Source organism: Podarcis gaigeae, assembly GCF_964106915.1.
Source record: "Podarcis gaigeae genome assembly, chromosome: 5".
Classification (NCBI taxonomy): domain Eukaryota; kingdom Metazoa; phylum Chordata; class Lepidosauria; order Squamata; family Lacertidae; genus Podarcis; species Podarcis gaigeae.
The window spans coordinates 63,199,281-63,217,323 of record NC_139681.1 but is presented as its reverse complement, the minus strand read 5'-3'; the positions used below and the strand labels follow the sequence as shown (position 1 = coordinate 63,217,323).

The window sequence follows — 18,043 nt, the reverse complement described above, 5'->3', positions numbered from 1 at the left end:
CTAGACCCAAAGAAATTGCCTTAGAATTGGTTAAGCAAGCTGAGGGAGAAAAAGAGACTGTACCAGGGTTAGATGCCTCCTTCCTTGTGCCTTCTGTTGGTGGCAGAAGGTGAATGGTGAGTCTATGGCTGTGTACACACTAGACTTTTGAAGGACATATCCCCCCCTCAAATAATGCTGGGCACTGTAGTTTGTTACAGGTTGCTGGGAATTGTAAATCTGAGGAGCAAGCTACAATGCCTCAAATTCTTTGAGGGAAAGAATGTGGTTTGAATGAGCTTTAAAGTTATGTGTACACAGCCTCCATGAGGGAAATTAATTTGAGGCTGAAGACACCTGATCCAGTATTGACGTTTGTGTGAAGAAGGAATCACTGACCATGGTGTGTGTGCTCGATAGCAGGACAGAAAATGAACATGAAAATTAAGAACAATAGTTCTCCTTTCACTCACACCACCACTTAGCAATTGTTATCTGATTCCAGCTTTATAATCATGTTCTCCCCCCACCCCTCTTTTAAAGGTACAAGGGGTTAGTCTCCGATCCCTGTACAAGCGTTCTGCTGGCCGAGTCACATTCACAATGGATCCCATTAGGGACTTGCTCATTTGGGCAATTGTCCAAAACCGCAAGGAACTGGCTGACATCATCTGGACCCAGGTAAAGTTTTTCTTTTTTTAACAATCTCCAGATAGTACTGTACCCAGCTCAAGAAAACCTGGTAAGATGTCTTCATAGTTGTCTTCCTTACAGTTCTGAGCCTTCACAACCTTCACCGCCTCTGCTAGCAGCAGCCCCCTTGCGTGAGACATGGGGTTCCTTTGGCACTCCTTTAACATGAAGAGGCCTTGGGCCTAGTTCTCACTTAGGTGATAAATTTGAATCTGGGTTGCACCAGTTGAGGCTGCACATAGCAAAATGCTCTTCCATTTAAAAAAAATGAAAGATATTCTCCACATAGAAGATTATCCTGGATTTCTAATGTACAGGGATTTTTTTTATTTTTTTTGAAAAGATGCTGTTACTCCTGTGAGTATCTGCTTGGAGTTTGAAGCAGTCCAGGCCAATCACAGGTTTGCTAGTGAGAAGTCAGTGAGAAGCTGGGAATGACAAAGACGTCCACAGACTAGGAGTGGGAAGGGCTGAGAGAGCAGCAAGCTCACTTCCAAAAGAGAGGACTCCTGAAGGTTACACGGTCAACCTGGGACCCAGAAGTATCATGTTCTTGCTAACCTGAGTCCTTTTGCTTCAGAGCCAGGACTGCACTGCAGCAGCTTTGGCTTGCAGCAAGATACTGAAGGAGCTGTCCAAGGAGGAAGATGACACTGACAGCACAGAGGAAATGCTGAACCTGGCAGAGGAGTATGAGTACCGAGCCATTGGTGAGTCTGGGCTGGTAGGCCTCTGATCAGGGCACGTTAAGTCCTCCAACTTACTGGATGCTTTCCTGTGATACCTACTCTGTCTCCCCTGCTCACACTACAGACCACCATGGCGTTATCTCATGAAAGGCTAGATCCCTCAGTACAACTACACAGATCCTATAAATTCAGTTCATTCTGAAACATGGGCGTTTTGTATGTAAATGCTCTGTAAGCAATGATCCCAACAACAGGTGAACACTGGGATCAAGAAGCTATACTACAACTATGCCTGTTCTCTAATTAAGTTGCTTTTAGAGCCCCCCCCCCAACACATAGCCTACTTCCTGAGCTCTTTCCTGAGCCACACACATAGTTGTAGTCTCTGTTTCTGTGACTAAGAATACAGTGTCATTATACTGGTACTATTGCTTATTATGTCCCTGCAATGCACATGATACTCACCTGTGTCCTGTGATAAGGCTGAGAGGCACAGGGCTTGCCCACAGTTCCTCTCGCCCCACCGCTTTTCCCTCAGGGAAACTCGTTCTTTACTGCTGAATCAGAGCAAATGTCAGTTGGGGTTTTCTGTGGACTGACATTTGCTTTGATTCAGTGGTAAAAGCAGGGATAGTGGCAGGGCTGGTGGAAAACCCCTCAGTCTAGGACCACAGTGGCTGGCCAAGGTCACCCAGAGAGCTTCATGCCTGAGTAGGGATTGCAAACCAGGCCTCTCCAGTCCTGGGTCAATACAGTATCCGCTACACTATTGTGGCTTTCACAGTCTTGGCTGTTAAGTTTGTTACATAGCAGCTCACTAATCCTCAGGCTAAGCTACCTCACAGGCTTGTTTGAGGTGGAAGTGCTTCTCAGAGAACCTATGGGAGAGAAATACAAAAGAAATAATAAGAATATCTAATCCCGGTTACTCTTCTAGGTGTCTTCACTGAATGTTACCGGAAGGATGAAGAAAGAGCCCAAAAACTGTTGATCCGCATATCTGATGCTTGGGGGAAGACCACCTGCTTACAACTAGCCCTGGAGGCCAAAAATATGAAATTTGTTTCTTATGGGGGCATCCAGGTTGGAGTTCTTACTGACAAAACTTTGTTGCTTAAATAGTAATGTTAATCTGATTTACAGCTAACTGTGCAATATGTAGCCCCAACAGAATGGATTAATTGAAATACTTAGAAGAGAGACCACTGTTGGGGAAACATCACCCAATTTCCACCCTTTAATTAAAGTAACCATCTCTGTTTCTACTACTGCCTGAGAAACTTCACACCTCACTATGCATGGCCATTGTTGCGGATGCTCCAATGACAGAAAAGGTCACCCTTCTCTAAGTAGAGTTCCATTTGGCTACTGGGAAACTTTGGCTGCCCCTTTAAGAATTCCTGTGTTGTAGTTCCTGCTGCTCCATTGAGGGTGAACACTCAGGGTTTGAACTGCAGAAATACTGCAGATACTCTACAGCAAAGAGCAGGCCTTTTAGAACAAGTAATGATGGAAAATTGTAAAGCAATACCACCAGGACTACATTAGTTCACATCTAAAAAAAAAAAGAGAAATATCATCTGGGTTTTCAGAAACAAATGAGTGAGTGAATGAACATAAGAACAGCCCCACTGTATGAGACCAAAGGCCTACTAGTCCTGCATTCTGTTTTCAGAGTGGCTAACCAAATGCAACAGGAAGAATGGTGTTGACTGGGGGGGGGGGGCTACTGTGGAAACACTATTCATTCTAGGTTGCATATGTGGAATCAGTGTGTGATATGGGGGCACAGAGGTTAAGTCAAGGCCTACAGTTATTGTGTGGTCTAAATTTTCCTGATAGGTGGGATTCCTTGTACTGCCAGTGATTCTGACTCCGCTAACGACACAGCTCATGCTTGTGTGGATCCTTCTGGGTCCTGAGATCCACACATGATGGCCACTTTCATTTTGCCAGAGCATGTGACAAGCCCTATCACCCTCTTTTGTTTCCTTTGCCAAGTTAAAACCACACAAATTTCTGGCATATTTTTTTACCACAGTCACAGTTATGCTATTTAGCATTTGTCCTCTATTTTTTGGCATAAAGCCCACAGACTTTCAGCAGAGAATGTAGCCTGCTGTCCTCACTGCAGACTGGTCCCCAAGTATGTCCCATCTTTCGCCTTCTGTTCTTGACCTTACCTAGGACATAGAAAACAGACCTCAACCTTCATTGCACCTTGTTTCTCTTTCTAGGCTTTCTTAACCAAAGTTTGGTGGGGCAAGCTGAGTGTCGATAATGGGATATGTCGGGTCATCATGTGTATGCTGTTCTTCCCCCTTCTCTACACTGGCCTCATCACATTCAGGTACTTATCAGGGCTTGACTGCACCACTCTCTGGCATAGAGATTTAGTTCTCACGTTTTTGTACTGCATGGTAGCAGCTATGACCAGTCCACTCTTACAATTCTCTGGTATCTCCTCCAAAGATGTAAAACTATATCGTTCTTTCTTACTTTTCACAGAGAGAAGAGGCTACAGCCTATGACTTGCCTGAACCGCTTCCGAGCCTTCTTTACAGCTCCTGTTGTCATCTTCCACCTCAATATCCTTTCCTACTTCACCTTCCTTTGGCTCTTTGCCTATGTGTTGATGATAGATTTCCAGCCAACTCCATCCTGGCGGGAGTATGTCATCTATTTCTGGCTCTTCTCCTTGGTGTGCGAGGAGACACGGCAGGTATTGGCTGTGCAAAGGCTGCCGTGACAATGCAGTTCAGAAACAGTGCTCTCAAGTGCCTGTTCCCATAGGCTATGTGTGGGGAACTTTTTCCAGCCCAAAGGGTCACATATTCTCATAGGCAACCTTCTGGTGGCAACAATGTGACAGTGCTGAATAGTGAGTGAGGCCAGGGCATGACTGGGGACAAAAGTGGATAGAGCAATAGATGCTACCTTTGCGTGGCTATTCCCTCCCCCGCCACAGGTGGAATAAATAAAGACACCGGACACAAGTATTTTGGTTAATGGGCGAAAATGGCCACAACTTTATTGATTACAGGTAAGAGAGATATTGGCTTTAGGCATTGGCTCCTAACCGACTATCCGGTCTAACCAGGAAGGGTTAAACACCAACAGGGGGAGCTACCCGAGATGTATATCCCTAGGCGCTCCCTGAGGGGTTACAGCTCGGGGGCGCGCTTTAGGCCCTAGCCTCCGTAGGTTTCGGACGAGGCGTTGCCCCTCGGAGTCCTTTAACGAACTACCCTTCAAGCATTGGGGGAGGTGATGGCGTTCCCCCCCCCCCATCTCATTTGCATGACAATTACCCCGGCCAATGCCTACCGCCAAAACCGAGAAAGTTGTGACGAATTGCTACGAGGTAGGCGAAAAAACCAAGTGGCTCCAAAACCAGCCAATTAGCCAAATGGAAAAACTCCTACCCGGCCCCTAACGGCGACCAGCCGAAGCCCATAGCAAGGTCGATGGCAAAACCTAAAGGGTGGGTGGGTGGGAAAACGCGTCCGCTGCGAGGGAGAAAAGGGGCGAGCCAAGGGCTGCCCCGACCTTAAGTGGCCTCTGGAAGGCCCGCCCCCATCGCCAGCCGATTGGCTGGCGCCGCGGGTGATGCAAATAAAGGGAATCCCTGCTTCCCGCGAGGCTGACGCCAGCCCCGCGGGAGTGTGGGCGGGGTCGCGAGCCCACAACCCCCCCTTCCTCCTGAGTTCGGTAGTGGCATTGTACACTTTGCCTTTATTATAGTCTAGCAATGCAAAAGTCAGGGATTTCTACAGACAAACACACCACAACTCTCTTCATCCAGGATAGCAAGAGAAGCATCATCATCACAGTTCAAGAATATATTTCAGCTATGCAAAAGCACTCATGAAGAGTGCTAGGCAGAGACAGTGAGGGATGTAGCCTGGGGACGAGGCATGGCATGGAGAATCTCAGTGGCTAATTATAGAAACCTTGATGGCCATATTTGTTCTGTGGGCCTGAGATTCCTCCCTCCCTCCCTCCTTAGTCTTCAGGTCCTTTTGATATTATTGTTTTACATGTGAGAAATGAGAACATGTTACTCAGCTTTTGGAATCAACCTCCAAGAAAACTGCTGTGGGGAAGTTGCATTTGATATCCTGGTTTGTAATTAGAGAGCAAGTCCCAATTTTCTGGTTCATATGCAAAAGAGAAGGGAATAGTGCCTTGGCGCAATGCTTTTTTGATCCAATAAACTATGGTTAGTAAAATCATTTCTCTTCCTTCAGCTTTTTTATGACCCAGATGGGTTTGGCTTAGTGAAAATGGCTTCCTTGTACCTCAACGATTTCTGGAATAAATTAGATGTGTGTGCCATCCTAATCTTTATAGCTGGGCTAAGCTGCAGGTGAGTTAATATGCAATGATTCCAGCTAGCTGGAAAGGGAAGAGAACAAGGCATGTTTGGAAAATGAGTGGGGGGGGGGTTTAAAATCTAAATGCTAAATTCAACATGTTGATATTAGCATATAAAACCCTAAATGACTAAGGGCCCAAACTCTTGAAAGACAATCTCGCCCCATACCTCTCAAATCAGGCCCTGTGTTATGCAGGGAAGACTCTTCTTCTGATCATGCTGGTGGCTTTATCCATCTTGCTATGGTGCAGAATAGGGTCACCCTAGTGGCAGCGCCCTGGTTGTGGAAGATATGACAGTCATCCTCACTGATCATTTTTAGGAAGCAGCTCTGACATCTCTCAGAAGAATGGTCTAGAAAAATAAGTACATTTATGTATGCAAAGCTGCTGCCTGCTATGCCACAGTTCCCTTTAACTGGCTCTTTCATGAATTGGCAGGACTGGAATTGTTGAGCATTTGGCATCACTTGCTGCTCTTTTCCTGGTTGGAGATCTAATCTCACTCCTGAAACTCCCAACCCAGTTCCCTCTAAGCCTCTAAGCCTCTTCTATTTCTATGGGTATTTTTCATCTTTTGGCTGCTGTGCTTGGTATGCCTTAGGAAATAGTTGCAGCAAGAGCATATGCACAATCCCCTTTGTTTATTTGAATGACAGTTGTTTGCTGCAGCAGGTTGGACACTAGTGCAGAGATATATGGGTCCTTTGGTAATTAAGCCTCCTTGCTTCCTTGTGTCTGGGTATAGTGATATTTGGAAATGTCTTTCTGATATTTCCTCTTGCTATCTCAATAAGTGTGTTTTTGTTTCTTTCCCCTGTGCTAAGATGGATTCCAGCCACTTTATATCCTGGAAGGATCATTCTGTCTCTGGCTTTTATTATTTTTTGCCTGCGTTTGATGCACATATTCACAGTCAGTAAAACTCTAGGTCCCAAGATCATCATAGTGAAGAGGATGGTAAGTTGTTTCTACTGATAAGCACCATGGTGACTGCATAGTCTCTGGCATTCCTTTTATGATGAGGGTGCCAGAATTAAATACGCCCTGGGGCAACAATTGTTTCCATGGCAAAAGAAATAAATTTCCGCTTTGTTTTGTGGGCTTACAGATGAAGGATGTCTTTTTCTTCCTCTTCCTCTTGGCTGTTTGGGTTGTGTCCTTTGGAGTCGCCAAGCAAGCCATCTTGATCCACAATGAGAAGCGTGTGGACTGGATCTTCCGAGGCGTTGTTTACCATTCTTATTTGACAATATTTGGACAGATCCCTTCCTATATCGATGGTACAGAATACAGAATCATTGCATACTGTGGACTAGCAAGGGACAATTTGCTTGAATGCCTCACTTCACCACTAAGAGTACAGACAGCCCACCCCCACTTGCATGTGACCCAATATTTGCGTGGTGCTGGGAAATAGATTCAAACCAGGAAATGGCAGTAGACAGCTGGAGAGTCCCCTTGGCTCACAAGGGGACTCTCTTTGGAGCCTGAAGAGGACTTCAGTGAGGGTGTAGGAAGTCCCAAAGAGATCTGAGATGCAACGAGGCTTTGTCTAGACTGCTCAGAGTCCCCACTTAACAGCTGAAACACAGGGTAGGGCAGCAGCAGCTGCTGCTTTTCTGTGCAGCCTCCAGCCACCCTCGGAGCTTCAACTCTGGTTGAAGAGTTGTGTGGAGAGAGAGCAGAAGAGTAGGAAAAAACGAGTTTAGAGGCTTTTTGGAGGATGCTCCCCACTTACACAATTTTTGCTTATGCATGTGGGGGCCTAGAATGTAACCCCCATGTAAGTAGGAGGATGCCTGTATACAGTAAGCTCATAACTTATATGTTTGGCAAAAAATAATCCCCCCCAAATTGAAAGGGGGCGAGCATCTGGGAAAAAAGACTTTGGCAACCCCACCTGCCATCAAACCCAATGTGTTTTGACTATACAAAATTTGGCTTTAGGCATAATCCCAGGAACGTGTAAGTTGTGGGCAGACTGTATTCCAAATAGGCCGAGACCTGACCTCACATGGGGGCACTGTATAAAAAACAGTAAATATGAAGCAATGGTGCAAGCAATCGTTAACTAAGTAAACATGTGATAATCAAGCTTTTTAGAAAAATATGGCTACCTAATATGCTTTTGATTGAGACTGCTCTGGCATAAGCAACCATCATGCTGTTATCATGTGTTGCTGACCTTGTACGTGTGATAAAATTATCCCAATGGTGCCTCTTGTGTTATGTAAGTTCTGGCTTGATTAAGTATCATCTGAAGTATATGCACCAATATTTGCTTCTTAGTCCCAAGGCAGCTACATCACTGGGTTTCTCAGCCCTTGTTCTTAGGCTGCTGCTATAAATAGCACTTCAAGCAAATACAGGGTCCCCAGGAGATGAGCTCCTGTGACATGTCTCTGGCAGCAATTCACTGGCAGCACATCTTTAATAACATTTCTCAGAGGGAGGAAGAAAAGTGTGTGATTATGTGAATCTCCTCTCAGATTAGCTCCTGCTTTCATATCAGTCAGTAAAGGACTGAGTCATTCATTCCATACCTTCGAAAAACTTTGTTTTCTAAACTCTAAACAGAGCTTGACGTCTGTCATTCTGTGTTATAGATATGGCATTTCAGATTACTCTCAGCAGGCAAGAAAATAGGATGAGGACTTCCTGTTCCAGGAACAGCTCAGCACTTTTGAGGTTCATTGTGTTTTATGGCAGGAGTGAACTTCAACCCGGATCAGTGCAGCCCAAATGGTACTGACCCATACAAGCCCAAGTGCCCGGAAAACAATGAGACAAACCAACAGCCCATCTTCCCTGAGTGGCTGACGGTCATCTTGCTCTGCCTGTACCTGCTCTTCACCAACATCCTTCTCCTCAATCTTCTCATTGCAATGTTCAAGTAAGTTCTACATTCAGCACTAACTTCTGTCATTTCTTTCCCCTTAGTTCATTTCTAACAACAATGAGACTGACAGGCCTAGAAAGCCTGTCATGGTCACTGCCCTTTGATCAACTAAGCTTCTTGTGATTTACATCAAGCCCAGATTGCCAAATTGCAACATGTACAGAACCCAACTAGAGGTTGCATGGGCCAGTTCAGGACATCACTTGAGCAGCTAAGCAGATGTAGTATTAATGGATAGTAGCAGGCAGTTCTGCAAGATGCCTCCACTATTCAGAATGGAGATGTGCTTCTGCAAAACTTTGCCCCTCCACCACTACTTATGGGATGTTTAGGAGAGGACCACCACACTCTATATGTATGGTGGTACCTCGGGTTACAGACGCTTCAGATTACAGACTCCACTAGCCCAGAAATATTACCTCGGGTTAAGAACTTTGCTTCAGGATGAGAATAGAAATCACACATCGGCGGTGCAACAGCAGTGGGAGGCCCCATTAGTTAAAGTGGTACCTCAGGTTAAGAACAGTTTCAGGTTAAGAACGGACCTCCGGAGTGAATTAAGTTCTTAACCCAAGGTACCACTGTATTTAAATTACAACCACAGAGTGGCAGAGCTGACTCTTGTATTCTTTTCTCCCAGCTACACATTCCAGCAGGTGCAGGAGCACACTGATCAAATCTGGAAGTTTCAGCGGCATGACCTGATTGAGGAGTACCATGGCAGGCCCCCTGCTCCACCACCCTTCATTCTTCTCAACCACCTGCAGCTCTTCATCAAGCGGGTCATTCTCCGGAAGCCAGCCACACGGCATAAGCAACTCAGTAAGAAGCTCTGCTGGGTAGGGCCTTGCAGAGTGGGTGTTGCAGGGTCAGCTTGACTGGAGTTATGATATGAGGATACCCCCTCCATCACTGCTGACCATTTTTATGATGATCTGTGACATTCATCAATACTGGAAGGGAGAAGATTGAAGCATGTGCTATAATGGGTGACACCAGAGCCATTGGTTCTCTTAGCGGACCCTGGAAAACAACAGCAATGTTGCTTGGCTGGCTGGTACCTCAGTCTCCTTCATGTAATTCCTACTCCTATGACATTATGGTATGCACAACGTGTGAGGGTGACACAGAATGTTTAAAGGCAACAACGGGAATGTCTACATTAACAGCTTTAATCTTATTAGAGAAAGGAATATTGTTATATACATTGGATTCAAGGGATGGCCAATCTGTCTCTCCTCTTCCATAACTGGGAACTGTGTACATTACATTGCTTCTTCTGTTTGATTGATCTGCAGAAGAGAAGCTTGAGAAGAATGAAGAGGCAGCTCTCTTGTCCTGGGAGATGTACATGAAGGAAAACTACCTGCAGCTTCAACAGTCTCAACAGAAGCAGAACACTGAACAGAAGATCAGTGACACTGCAGAAAGGTGAGGTATCCTTGCCATGCTAAGTAGTCACCAATGCCAGACCAACTGGGTATGCTGCTCATGGGTACAACTCAAAAGAACCTGGTGCAGCTAGCACTTCACTCATGCATACTGCTCTTAAGGCCTTGCAGCTGCCAGAAGTCCTCACCATTGCCCTACCCTATCCTACTGTTATTTGTTCATCATGACTTAGAATACCACTTAACTGTGGAAATTAGTGTCATAAGCCCAGACTCCATTTTAGAGGTGATCCCCATGGACAGTCATAGAAAAACATCCTTACTCATTCATTGGAGTTATAAATGATACACCTAAATGGCAAGTTTTGAGGACTCAGTGGCTGTCCATAGGATACTGCCTGCACCTCTCACTTAACACTGATTTTGTTCCCCCAAGAATGGATACACTGGTAGAAATGCTGGACCTCGATCGGGTGAAAAGGACAGGCCTGGTGGAGCAGAAGTTGGCGTATCTGGAAGAGCAGGTGAGGGGTGACTTTTAAGGCTTCCCCACCTGGAGAATGCTGAAGGCTCACGAGGAGGATGGGGTGAACTGAAGCTTGTCAGTCAATGTCAGGAAACTGGAAAGGGTGGGAAGAAAATAAGACCAGGTGCCCTATCTTGTGTCAGCCACATTACTTCACTGCATTACAGAGGTTTCCATACAGAGGAGTCTCTTAAGTGCCAGCTTCTTTCTGCCATTAACTAGCCAGAGGAAATGTGGCCAATTGTCTGCTCACCTACATGATTAACCTTATCTAAGTGGAGAGGATGTTCTCTAGGGAAGAAGGGAGATCCATGAATGATTCACCAGTAAGAACAATGTGTTTCCTGGACCAAAATTGGAGAAAATATCATTCCCAAGTTCCTTTTTGGGGACCTAGACTCACTCAACAGACTTATCTTCTCCCTCCCTACCCCCCTTTCTGGACAGAGGTGCTTGTTGATGAGTGCAGGCCTTAACAAGTTTGATGGGCTTCTTCTTTTTAGATGTTCCAGTTTTCAAAGGCACTGCGGTGGGTGGTTCACTCACTGTCAAGCAGTGGGTTTGGATCAGAAGAAGATGTCCCCACCATAGGTATGTCTGGCTACAAATATGAGTCTGAGGACTGTTTCCTCTCTCTCTATATATATATGTATAAAATTTTGATTCTGATACTTGTGGTATATACCTACTTTGTACTCATCACTTACGACTGCTGGGATAGCTCAGTCAGTAGAGCATGAGACTCTTACTTTCAGGGTTGTGGTCTGGAGCCCCACATTGGGCAAAATATTCCCACATTGCAGCAGGTTGGACTTGATTAACCTTGTGGTCCCTTCCAACTCAACAGTTCTATGAGGGAACAGCATGAATTGTTTTCAGGTTTTCAAGACATATTTGTCCTTCCGCTTCCCCTGCATGTATTTTATAAGAGAAACATTGTGAATTATACATGCACACACAAATGCTATTGTTCATAACAGAAGTGAAATGTGTGTACTGTATTTTCTACTTGGTTTTTGGAACCTGAGTGCAAAATGTGTCACAAGAAGTGGACCTGAGATGGGCCAATTGCCCAACTTTGTTTGAGCTATACCAAGCAGTACTTTCCCTGGACATGGCAATTTTGATTATTTATCCATGTGTCAGTTCTAGTAAACTAGCACTGTCATATTTCAAACAGTGAAGATCTGGACAGAAAAGTTGTTGAGCATTTTGGCAAAATAGCAAACAAAATTGCCATTTTTGAGCTATTTTTATGGGTAATCGGCAAAAATGGCACTGCTGGCATGGGCTGCCATATGTCCAGTATTCTGGATATGTCCAGGAAATTCCAGATGTATGGCAACCCTAAGTAAATAGACAAATCTGGGACTGAGGTCTACCACTGACAGCCATCCAGATCCAAGGTAGTGGTGATGCTCAATAGGATACCATACCATATTACCTAAATAATGCATCTGTTAGGTGTGGCCCTTAACTGCTGTAATTTCCTTGCTTTTTGGAGCTTGAGAAAACATGCAAAACACTTAACATAACATGCTGAAATGTAACTTTTTTTGCTAATTGAATTATACCTGCACGAGGAAAACTTGTTTCATTAGGAGGAAAGACTACACAAACAGAATTGTAGACAATGAGTGTGATAGAATTTGCCTTAGTCTAACCAGTTTTGAGTAAAAGAGTATATCAGAATACTGTCTTCCAGCAGTGGTTGGTTGGCTGGAAATAAAATAAATTCCAAAAATATAGAGACACAAAAGCATGGCAAGATCCACAGTTTGAATATGTGGAGTGTGAAGAAGTCATCTTGTTTGACCTAGTTCCTAGCAGAGCCCCTGAGATGAAGGAATGCCATGAAGAGGATGTCCCAGAATCTTCTGACACCATGTATCATGTGAGCGCCAGGAACCTCATGTATCCCAGCTCCACTGCTGTCTGCTTTCCTGTACCAGATGAGAAGGTGCCTTGGGAGGTAGGAGCTTTATATCTTAGGGAGCAAGATATGGTTTCATATAAAAAAGAAGGAATGATGCCGTAAGTCATTATATGTGACCACGGTTGTGCATGACTGAGAGCAGAGCTATATTACAATCTTAAGATGGTTTAATAGCCACTACCTCTCCCCAGTCAACCCTGCAAACTGTCCTTCGGTGAGGACAGGGGCATTAGAAATTTCTAGCAAGAATTTGCCATACTCTCACATTCTATAGTTCTGACACAGGAGAAGCCATGTCAATTAAACTGGCAAAAAATGTATATGGAGAAGTGATACAGATATTTGTAGTGTATATATGATGCCTATAGACTTCAATTAGAATGTGTGTGTGCATGCGTGCGCGCGCACCCACCCCCCAGAATTGGCTTTGGGTTCAACCTTCACTGAAAGTTGATGGTAGCAATATTGTCAGCTTCCCTTGGCACAATAAGAGGGGTCTGAAAAGAGCCCGTGTGCAGTTTTTGCCATGGGTGCATTGCTCATGCATGAGAAAACACTTACTTGTTTATTAAGATTGTATATGCTGCCCTAAGCTAACAAGCTTTCATGGTGGCTCACAAGATCATAACAAGATAAAAGTATGAATAACAATCATATCTAACATACAGTAACACAACAGAGCAGGAAAAAACAAGCAAAAACATGTGGCACATTAGCTCTGGGAGTATTGTCAGAGCTGCCAAACAAAGAAAAACACACTTCGGAATTTAGATACAAGGAAAGTCATAAATGAAGAACTCTTGAGTTCTTGCTTCTGGGTTCTTAATAATAGATCATGCTTGAAATGTGAATTTGTGCTACTCTGGAAGACTCTGAGATATGTCTAAAACATCATTTCCCCCTGACAGGTAGAGTTTGAGATCTACAACCCTCCCTTCTACAGTGCAGAAAGGCAGGAGAATGCTTCACCTGACTTCCTGAAAGAGTATGTATGTCCTCAGAGAGTCAGAAACATACACACACTGTATCTGTACTGTTTTTGCTCTTTCTTCCTCTGTTTATGCCACCCATCTTCTAGTGATTGTATTTCATTGTACTGGTAAACTACTTTGGGTTTGATTTTCATTGACTCGACATGTTGCGGAGATGAAAGCTTTGCCCCTGTCTTTCAGCTCTTTAGAGAATCTTTCAAGGATAAACTTCAACAGTATGGATGGAGATATCAACAGACAGAGCTTCCATGGCACCTATCTTATTGAGGACGGTCTGCCACTGTGAGTGAGTCTGGTAACAAGAGTGGGAATCTTCATTATGTTGCCCACATCACACCAGCAGCAACATAGTTTTTTTAATATTTTTATAGGAATCCCATGGGAAGGACAGGCCTGAAGGGCCAAGGTATTCTTCGGTTCTTTGGACCAAATCATGCTCTTCATCCTGTTGTGACACGGTGAGTAGATAGGTTGCCATTTCTCATCCCTGTAAGTGTAGTCTTCTACTCTAAGTTGGTATATCTGTGCTCAGGACTTTGTGAGAAACCACAAAATAAGCTATAAATGAAATGTTAACATGATTTATACTTTGATTTCCAATAAAGGGCAGGAGACTGTTCTTACTCCTCAGTTCTTGGTTCCAATCAAGGGCAATTTCACCAGGTTATTTTGAGAGCAGCAAGATGCATTTTTTTCCTCACTTCAGACTTGTACTCATCCACAAGCAGTCTGCTTTTCACAAGTTAATACTGTAAAGTGCCCTGCCTATTTTCAGAGCACTTTTGAGCCTTAGCTGATAAATGCAGCGCCTTTGCAGGAGTAAGTGCTGTATCCATGACAACAACAGGCCAGGAAAAGAAACATGGATGTCCCTAGCCTGAAAACTGACTGATGCAGGTCATGTGGGCTGCAGATAGCTTCCTTGCTTCAGAAGATACTTTCTTGCTTCCAAAAAGCAGCGTTTTGTCCTTGTGTCCGGGAACTACATCAAAGAAATTGTATTTGAAGCTGAGAACACTTCACAGGCACCAGAGAAGTCCATCACAGAGGCTGTGGTGCAGAGACTTCTCACTATCATTTTTTAAGATGCATGTATACATAGAATGATAGCTATATCCTGTCTTTTTTCCATTACACAACTCAAGGCAGCATATGTTGGGTTCCTATGTGGTCTTCCATCCAGACAGTGTCCAGATCCAGATCTGCATAGCTGCCTCAAAGTCATTGCATCAAGTGTCTTCAAAACCATGGGATAATACTCTGTAACATGTTTCTCTGTGGTATTTGTAGCTGGAGGAGAAATGTGGATGGATCCATTTATAGAAAAAGCTTAAAGAAAATGCTGGAAGTCTTAATAGTAAAATTTCCCTTTTCGGATCATTGGGCTTTGCCTGGGGTAAGTAGTTATATTTCTTCACATCTAGCCCATATCTGAAGAAGGGAGGTGTATGCCGAGGTTTTATTAAAGTCAGAGTGATAAATTACATGAGCTGATAAAACAACCATAGTTGCATTCCAGAGGTTCTGCCATAGAAAATGCCAACCCTAAAAAGCCTTTCAAAACAACAGGGCACTAAAACTATGCTAAGCTGACCTTCTTTCTTAGACTTGTGCCAGTGAGCTCCCACTGATTGTTGTGTTAGGTGTATCTTTTGTCTGATTGGTTCTTAAAAGTTCAAGCCAGACGTTCTAGCTTTCTTCTTTGAGTTTCCAAGATTTGACTGTAATACTCATTCACTTGAAAGGCATACGTTCCTGCAATTCCAATAAATGTTTGCCAGCTGGAAACCAGATAGAAACTCCTGCTTTCTTGGCCTAGTATCTTGGAACATACTATGTGGAAAGCTTTAGCTGCTTCTTACATCAAGTAATGTTTTGATTTTTCTTCCAGGGATCTTTAGAGCCAGGGGAAGCTTTGCCACAGAAGTTGAAGCGGATCCTAAGACGGGAATTCTGGCCACAATTTCAGAAATTGCTGAATCAGGGTACAGAGGTACTTTGAGCACCAGTGGGGCTTTACAGAAACAAGGGCACTATCAGTGAACCCCTTCGCCCCACTCCCAAAATAATGTATGAGAAGATGGTGGGGAACCACATTCCATTAGGCTTTGGGGTATGATGCACCAAATGGGCACATGACATAGTCTTAAATCAATAGTGTTTTAAAAATGAAGAGGAGGTTTCAGGCTCCAGACAATTCACCAGTACTTTGTAATTTCCTGTGGACACTCCTCTGGTCATACACTCCTCAACTGCTGCCTTTAGATCACATCTGTGGGCTGGGGTGCTGAAGCAGAGTAGACTCTGTCATGCTTTCCCATGAGCCCTTAACCCGAGATCCACACAGTGATTCCTCCCTACACGGCCCAGTATGGAAAGCTGACACAGAGACATGGTGCGGAAGAGAAAGATGGAGGAAACAAGTGGTAAGCTTGAATTGGTAGTTGTAGCTGTAGGAGTCTGATGAAATCTAATTGCTGTCTGGTAACTAACCTTCCATCCTTGGGCACTTTGGTTGACTTGTATTTTCTTTAATAAAGGAGCAAAGCCACCATGCCCTTGGAAAAGCTACTTTAATATCTACTCTTCACCTCAATCATTTGGAGAGATCTTTAGAACATAACAATCACCAGTTTTAGGAAGAGTCCATACATTATGTCTTCTCTTTTTCCATCTACCCTTCATTCACCTACTTCTAGGTATACAAAGGATACGTGGATGACCCCAGGAACACAGACAATGCCTGGATAGAAACGGTGGCCATTAGTGTGCACTTTGAAGAGCATAATGATGTGGAGATGAAGCGTATGAATTCGGTACATGCCATAATGCAGCTTATTACCCTTATGCCACAAAATTCTCCTCTAGAGGTAGTGGGATGAAAGCCACAGGTTTTGCAGAAACCATGGCATGAAATCTTGCTGTGTAAGAAGAGGGAGAAAGGGCAGCTCCTTGAATCTTAAGCATCAGAATGGGCATGGTGCCAAGTGAAAATATTTGGGAAGCTTAAGAAAGACGAAGCTGAGGGCATAGAGAAAGAAAGAAATGAATGGGCAGATATTGGAGAGGTGGTTCTCTGTGTGTGCATGTATGCGTCTGAGTGTGTGTGAGAGATAATTACCTAATACTACTCTGTAATTAAAATATTGCATTGCAGTTCCTGAGGGCTGTAATCAGGAATATTCAACACACCTTGGTGTAATCAGATGCAGGCACAGTGCTATATATAGCAGAAAGTAGAAAGTAGAAAGAAGTGGAGCAGGCCCCAAGAGTGCATTTTTTGACTATTTCCCACAGGTTCTTTTAATACTCGGTAGACCCCCGTTAGTAGATGTATTGATGGTTCTGAGAGAATCTATCCATATCACTTGGACTGTGACTGTGGCTTGCGAGAGGCTGATAGAAAGCTGACAGTAACCTATATTCCTTTTGGGGTTTCTTTCTGCAGTTTCTCCAGGGCTGTGATCTGGAGGCGACCGTCCGGTGGCAGGTTGTGGATAAGAGAATCCCGCTTTATGTCAACCACAAAGAACTCCTGCAGAAAGCATGTGTCCTCCTGGGGGCATACTACTGAGGACACAGGACCATCACCCTTAGTCTTCCTCCCATTTCTCTCTCAGCTCTTTAAAAATGCAGCAAAACCTGACTGACATCTTTCCCTCTGGTGATTTTCTTTGTGCATTTTCTTTTTCCTGTGTGCAGAATAACACTTCAGCTGACCCTCACAAAACGACTGTAGAAAGCAATGTAATCTTGGCCCTTGAATAACAGTTAGTATTTGCCCATAGAAAGATAAGGGGCAGAGCATTCTTTTGTTGTTCTTCCTGGAGCAGGGCTGCTGGGGCACTGGATTTCCTTTTCAGCTGTTCCATTGGCTAACAATGTATCTTGCAACCGATACAGATAATCCTAGTGCTCAGGATGGCATTCTAAATCTGCAAAGTAGGCAGTGCAGTGGGGCCTGATTCTGGTTAGGATCACTGGTTAGGTAATGGAAAGAGGTTCTGGTTAGGTAATGGAAAGAGGCCGGCTGCACTGCCTTCAAGATGCATGTCCTCTCATCAATGCTGCCTTTGGAAAAAGTAGTCCTGTGTCCAGCATACAAGCCATTTCCCAAAGACTGGAGCTAGGCATTTGTCGCAAGCAGAAGACCATCAGCTTTCAGTAGATCAATTCACAAGTCTGATGTTGTTCCGTGATAAGTCTTTGGCATACTGAGCTGAAGAAGCATCTCTGAACCAGGCATTAGTGGTTGCCAAGGTTAAGAGAAGGCGGCTCTTCCACTGCTACCTATTGCTTGCTTTCATCAATGCAGTTCTGGCCAAGTTGAGGCTGGAGATTCATTCTGACACTGGGGTTTTTTTAAAGGTATAACCAAATCCGTTCTTTGCTGTGGAGATATGTCAAGGCAGAAGGAACCTCTGCACAAGGCTTCTTACTGTTTTACATTTATAAACTACCTTTTCCTTCAAGGAGCTTAAGTTGGTGCAAATGGCTCTTCCCTCTCCTTTTCTGTGAGGTAGGTTATGTGAGGGGAATAAATAATAAATTATTATTA

The 18,043-nt window shown here is 44.2% G+C and overlaps 1 protein-coding gene across 1 annotated transcript in view; it reads left to right on the top strand.

The window, feature by feature from the left end:
• Positions 1-17,137, top strand: part of TRPM2 (transient receptor potential cation channel subfamily M member 2) — a 41,499-nt gene extending 24,362 nt beyond the window's left edge. The window contains exons 14-34 of the mRNA XM_083741768.1: positions 523-660; positions 1,253-1,382; positions 2,299-2,444; positions 3,599-3,711; positions 3,870-4,083; positions 5,612-5,730; positions 6,566-6,698; positions 6,850-7,021; positions 8,451-8,634; positions 9,281-9,462; positions 9,939-10,071; positions 10,468-10,555; positions 11,061-11,148; positions 12,378-12,529; positions 13,402-13,478; positions 13,666-13,767; positions 13,857-13,943; positions 14,776-14,881; positions 15,377-15,478; positions 16,185-16,301; positions 16,934-17,137. Of these exons, the coding sequence (XP_083597894.1) occupies positions 523-660; positions 1,253-1,382; positions 2,299-2,444; positions 3,599-3,711; positions 3,870-4,083; positions 5,612-5,730; positions 6,566-6,698; positions 6,850-7,021; positions 8,451-8,634; positions 9,281-9,462; positions 9,939-10,071; positions 10,468-10,555; positions 11,061-11,148; positions 12,378-12,529; positions 13,402-13,478; positions 13,666-13,767; positions 13,857-13,943; positions 14,776-14,881; positions 15,377-15,478; positions 16,185-16,301; positions 16,934-17,059 (2,709 nt within the window). The 3' untranslated portion in view covers positions 17,060-17,137. The remainder of the gene's footprint in view (positions 1-522; positions 661-1,252; positions 1,383-2,298; positions 2,445-3,598; positions 3,712-3,869; positions 4,084-5,611; positions 5,731-6,565; positions 6,699-6,849; positions 7,022-8,450; positions 8,635-9,280; positions 9,463-9,938; positions 10,072-10,467; positions 10,556-11,060; positions 11,149-12,377; positions 12,530-13,401; positions 13,479-13,665; positions 13,768-13,856; positions 13,944-14,775; positions 14,882-15,376; positions 15,479-16,184; positions 16,302-16,933) is intronic.
• The last annotated feature ends 906 nt before the right edge of the window (positions 17,138-18,043 follow it).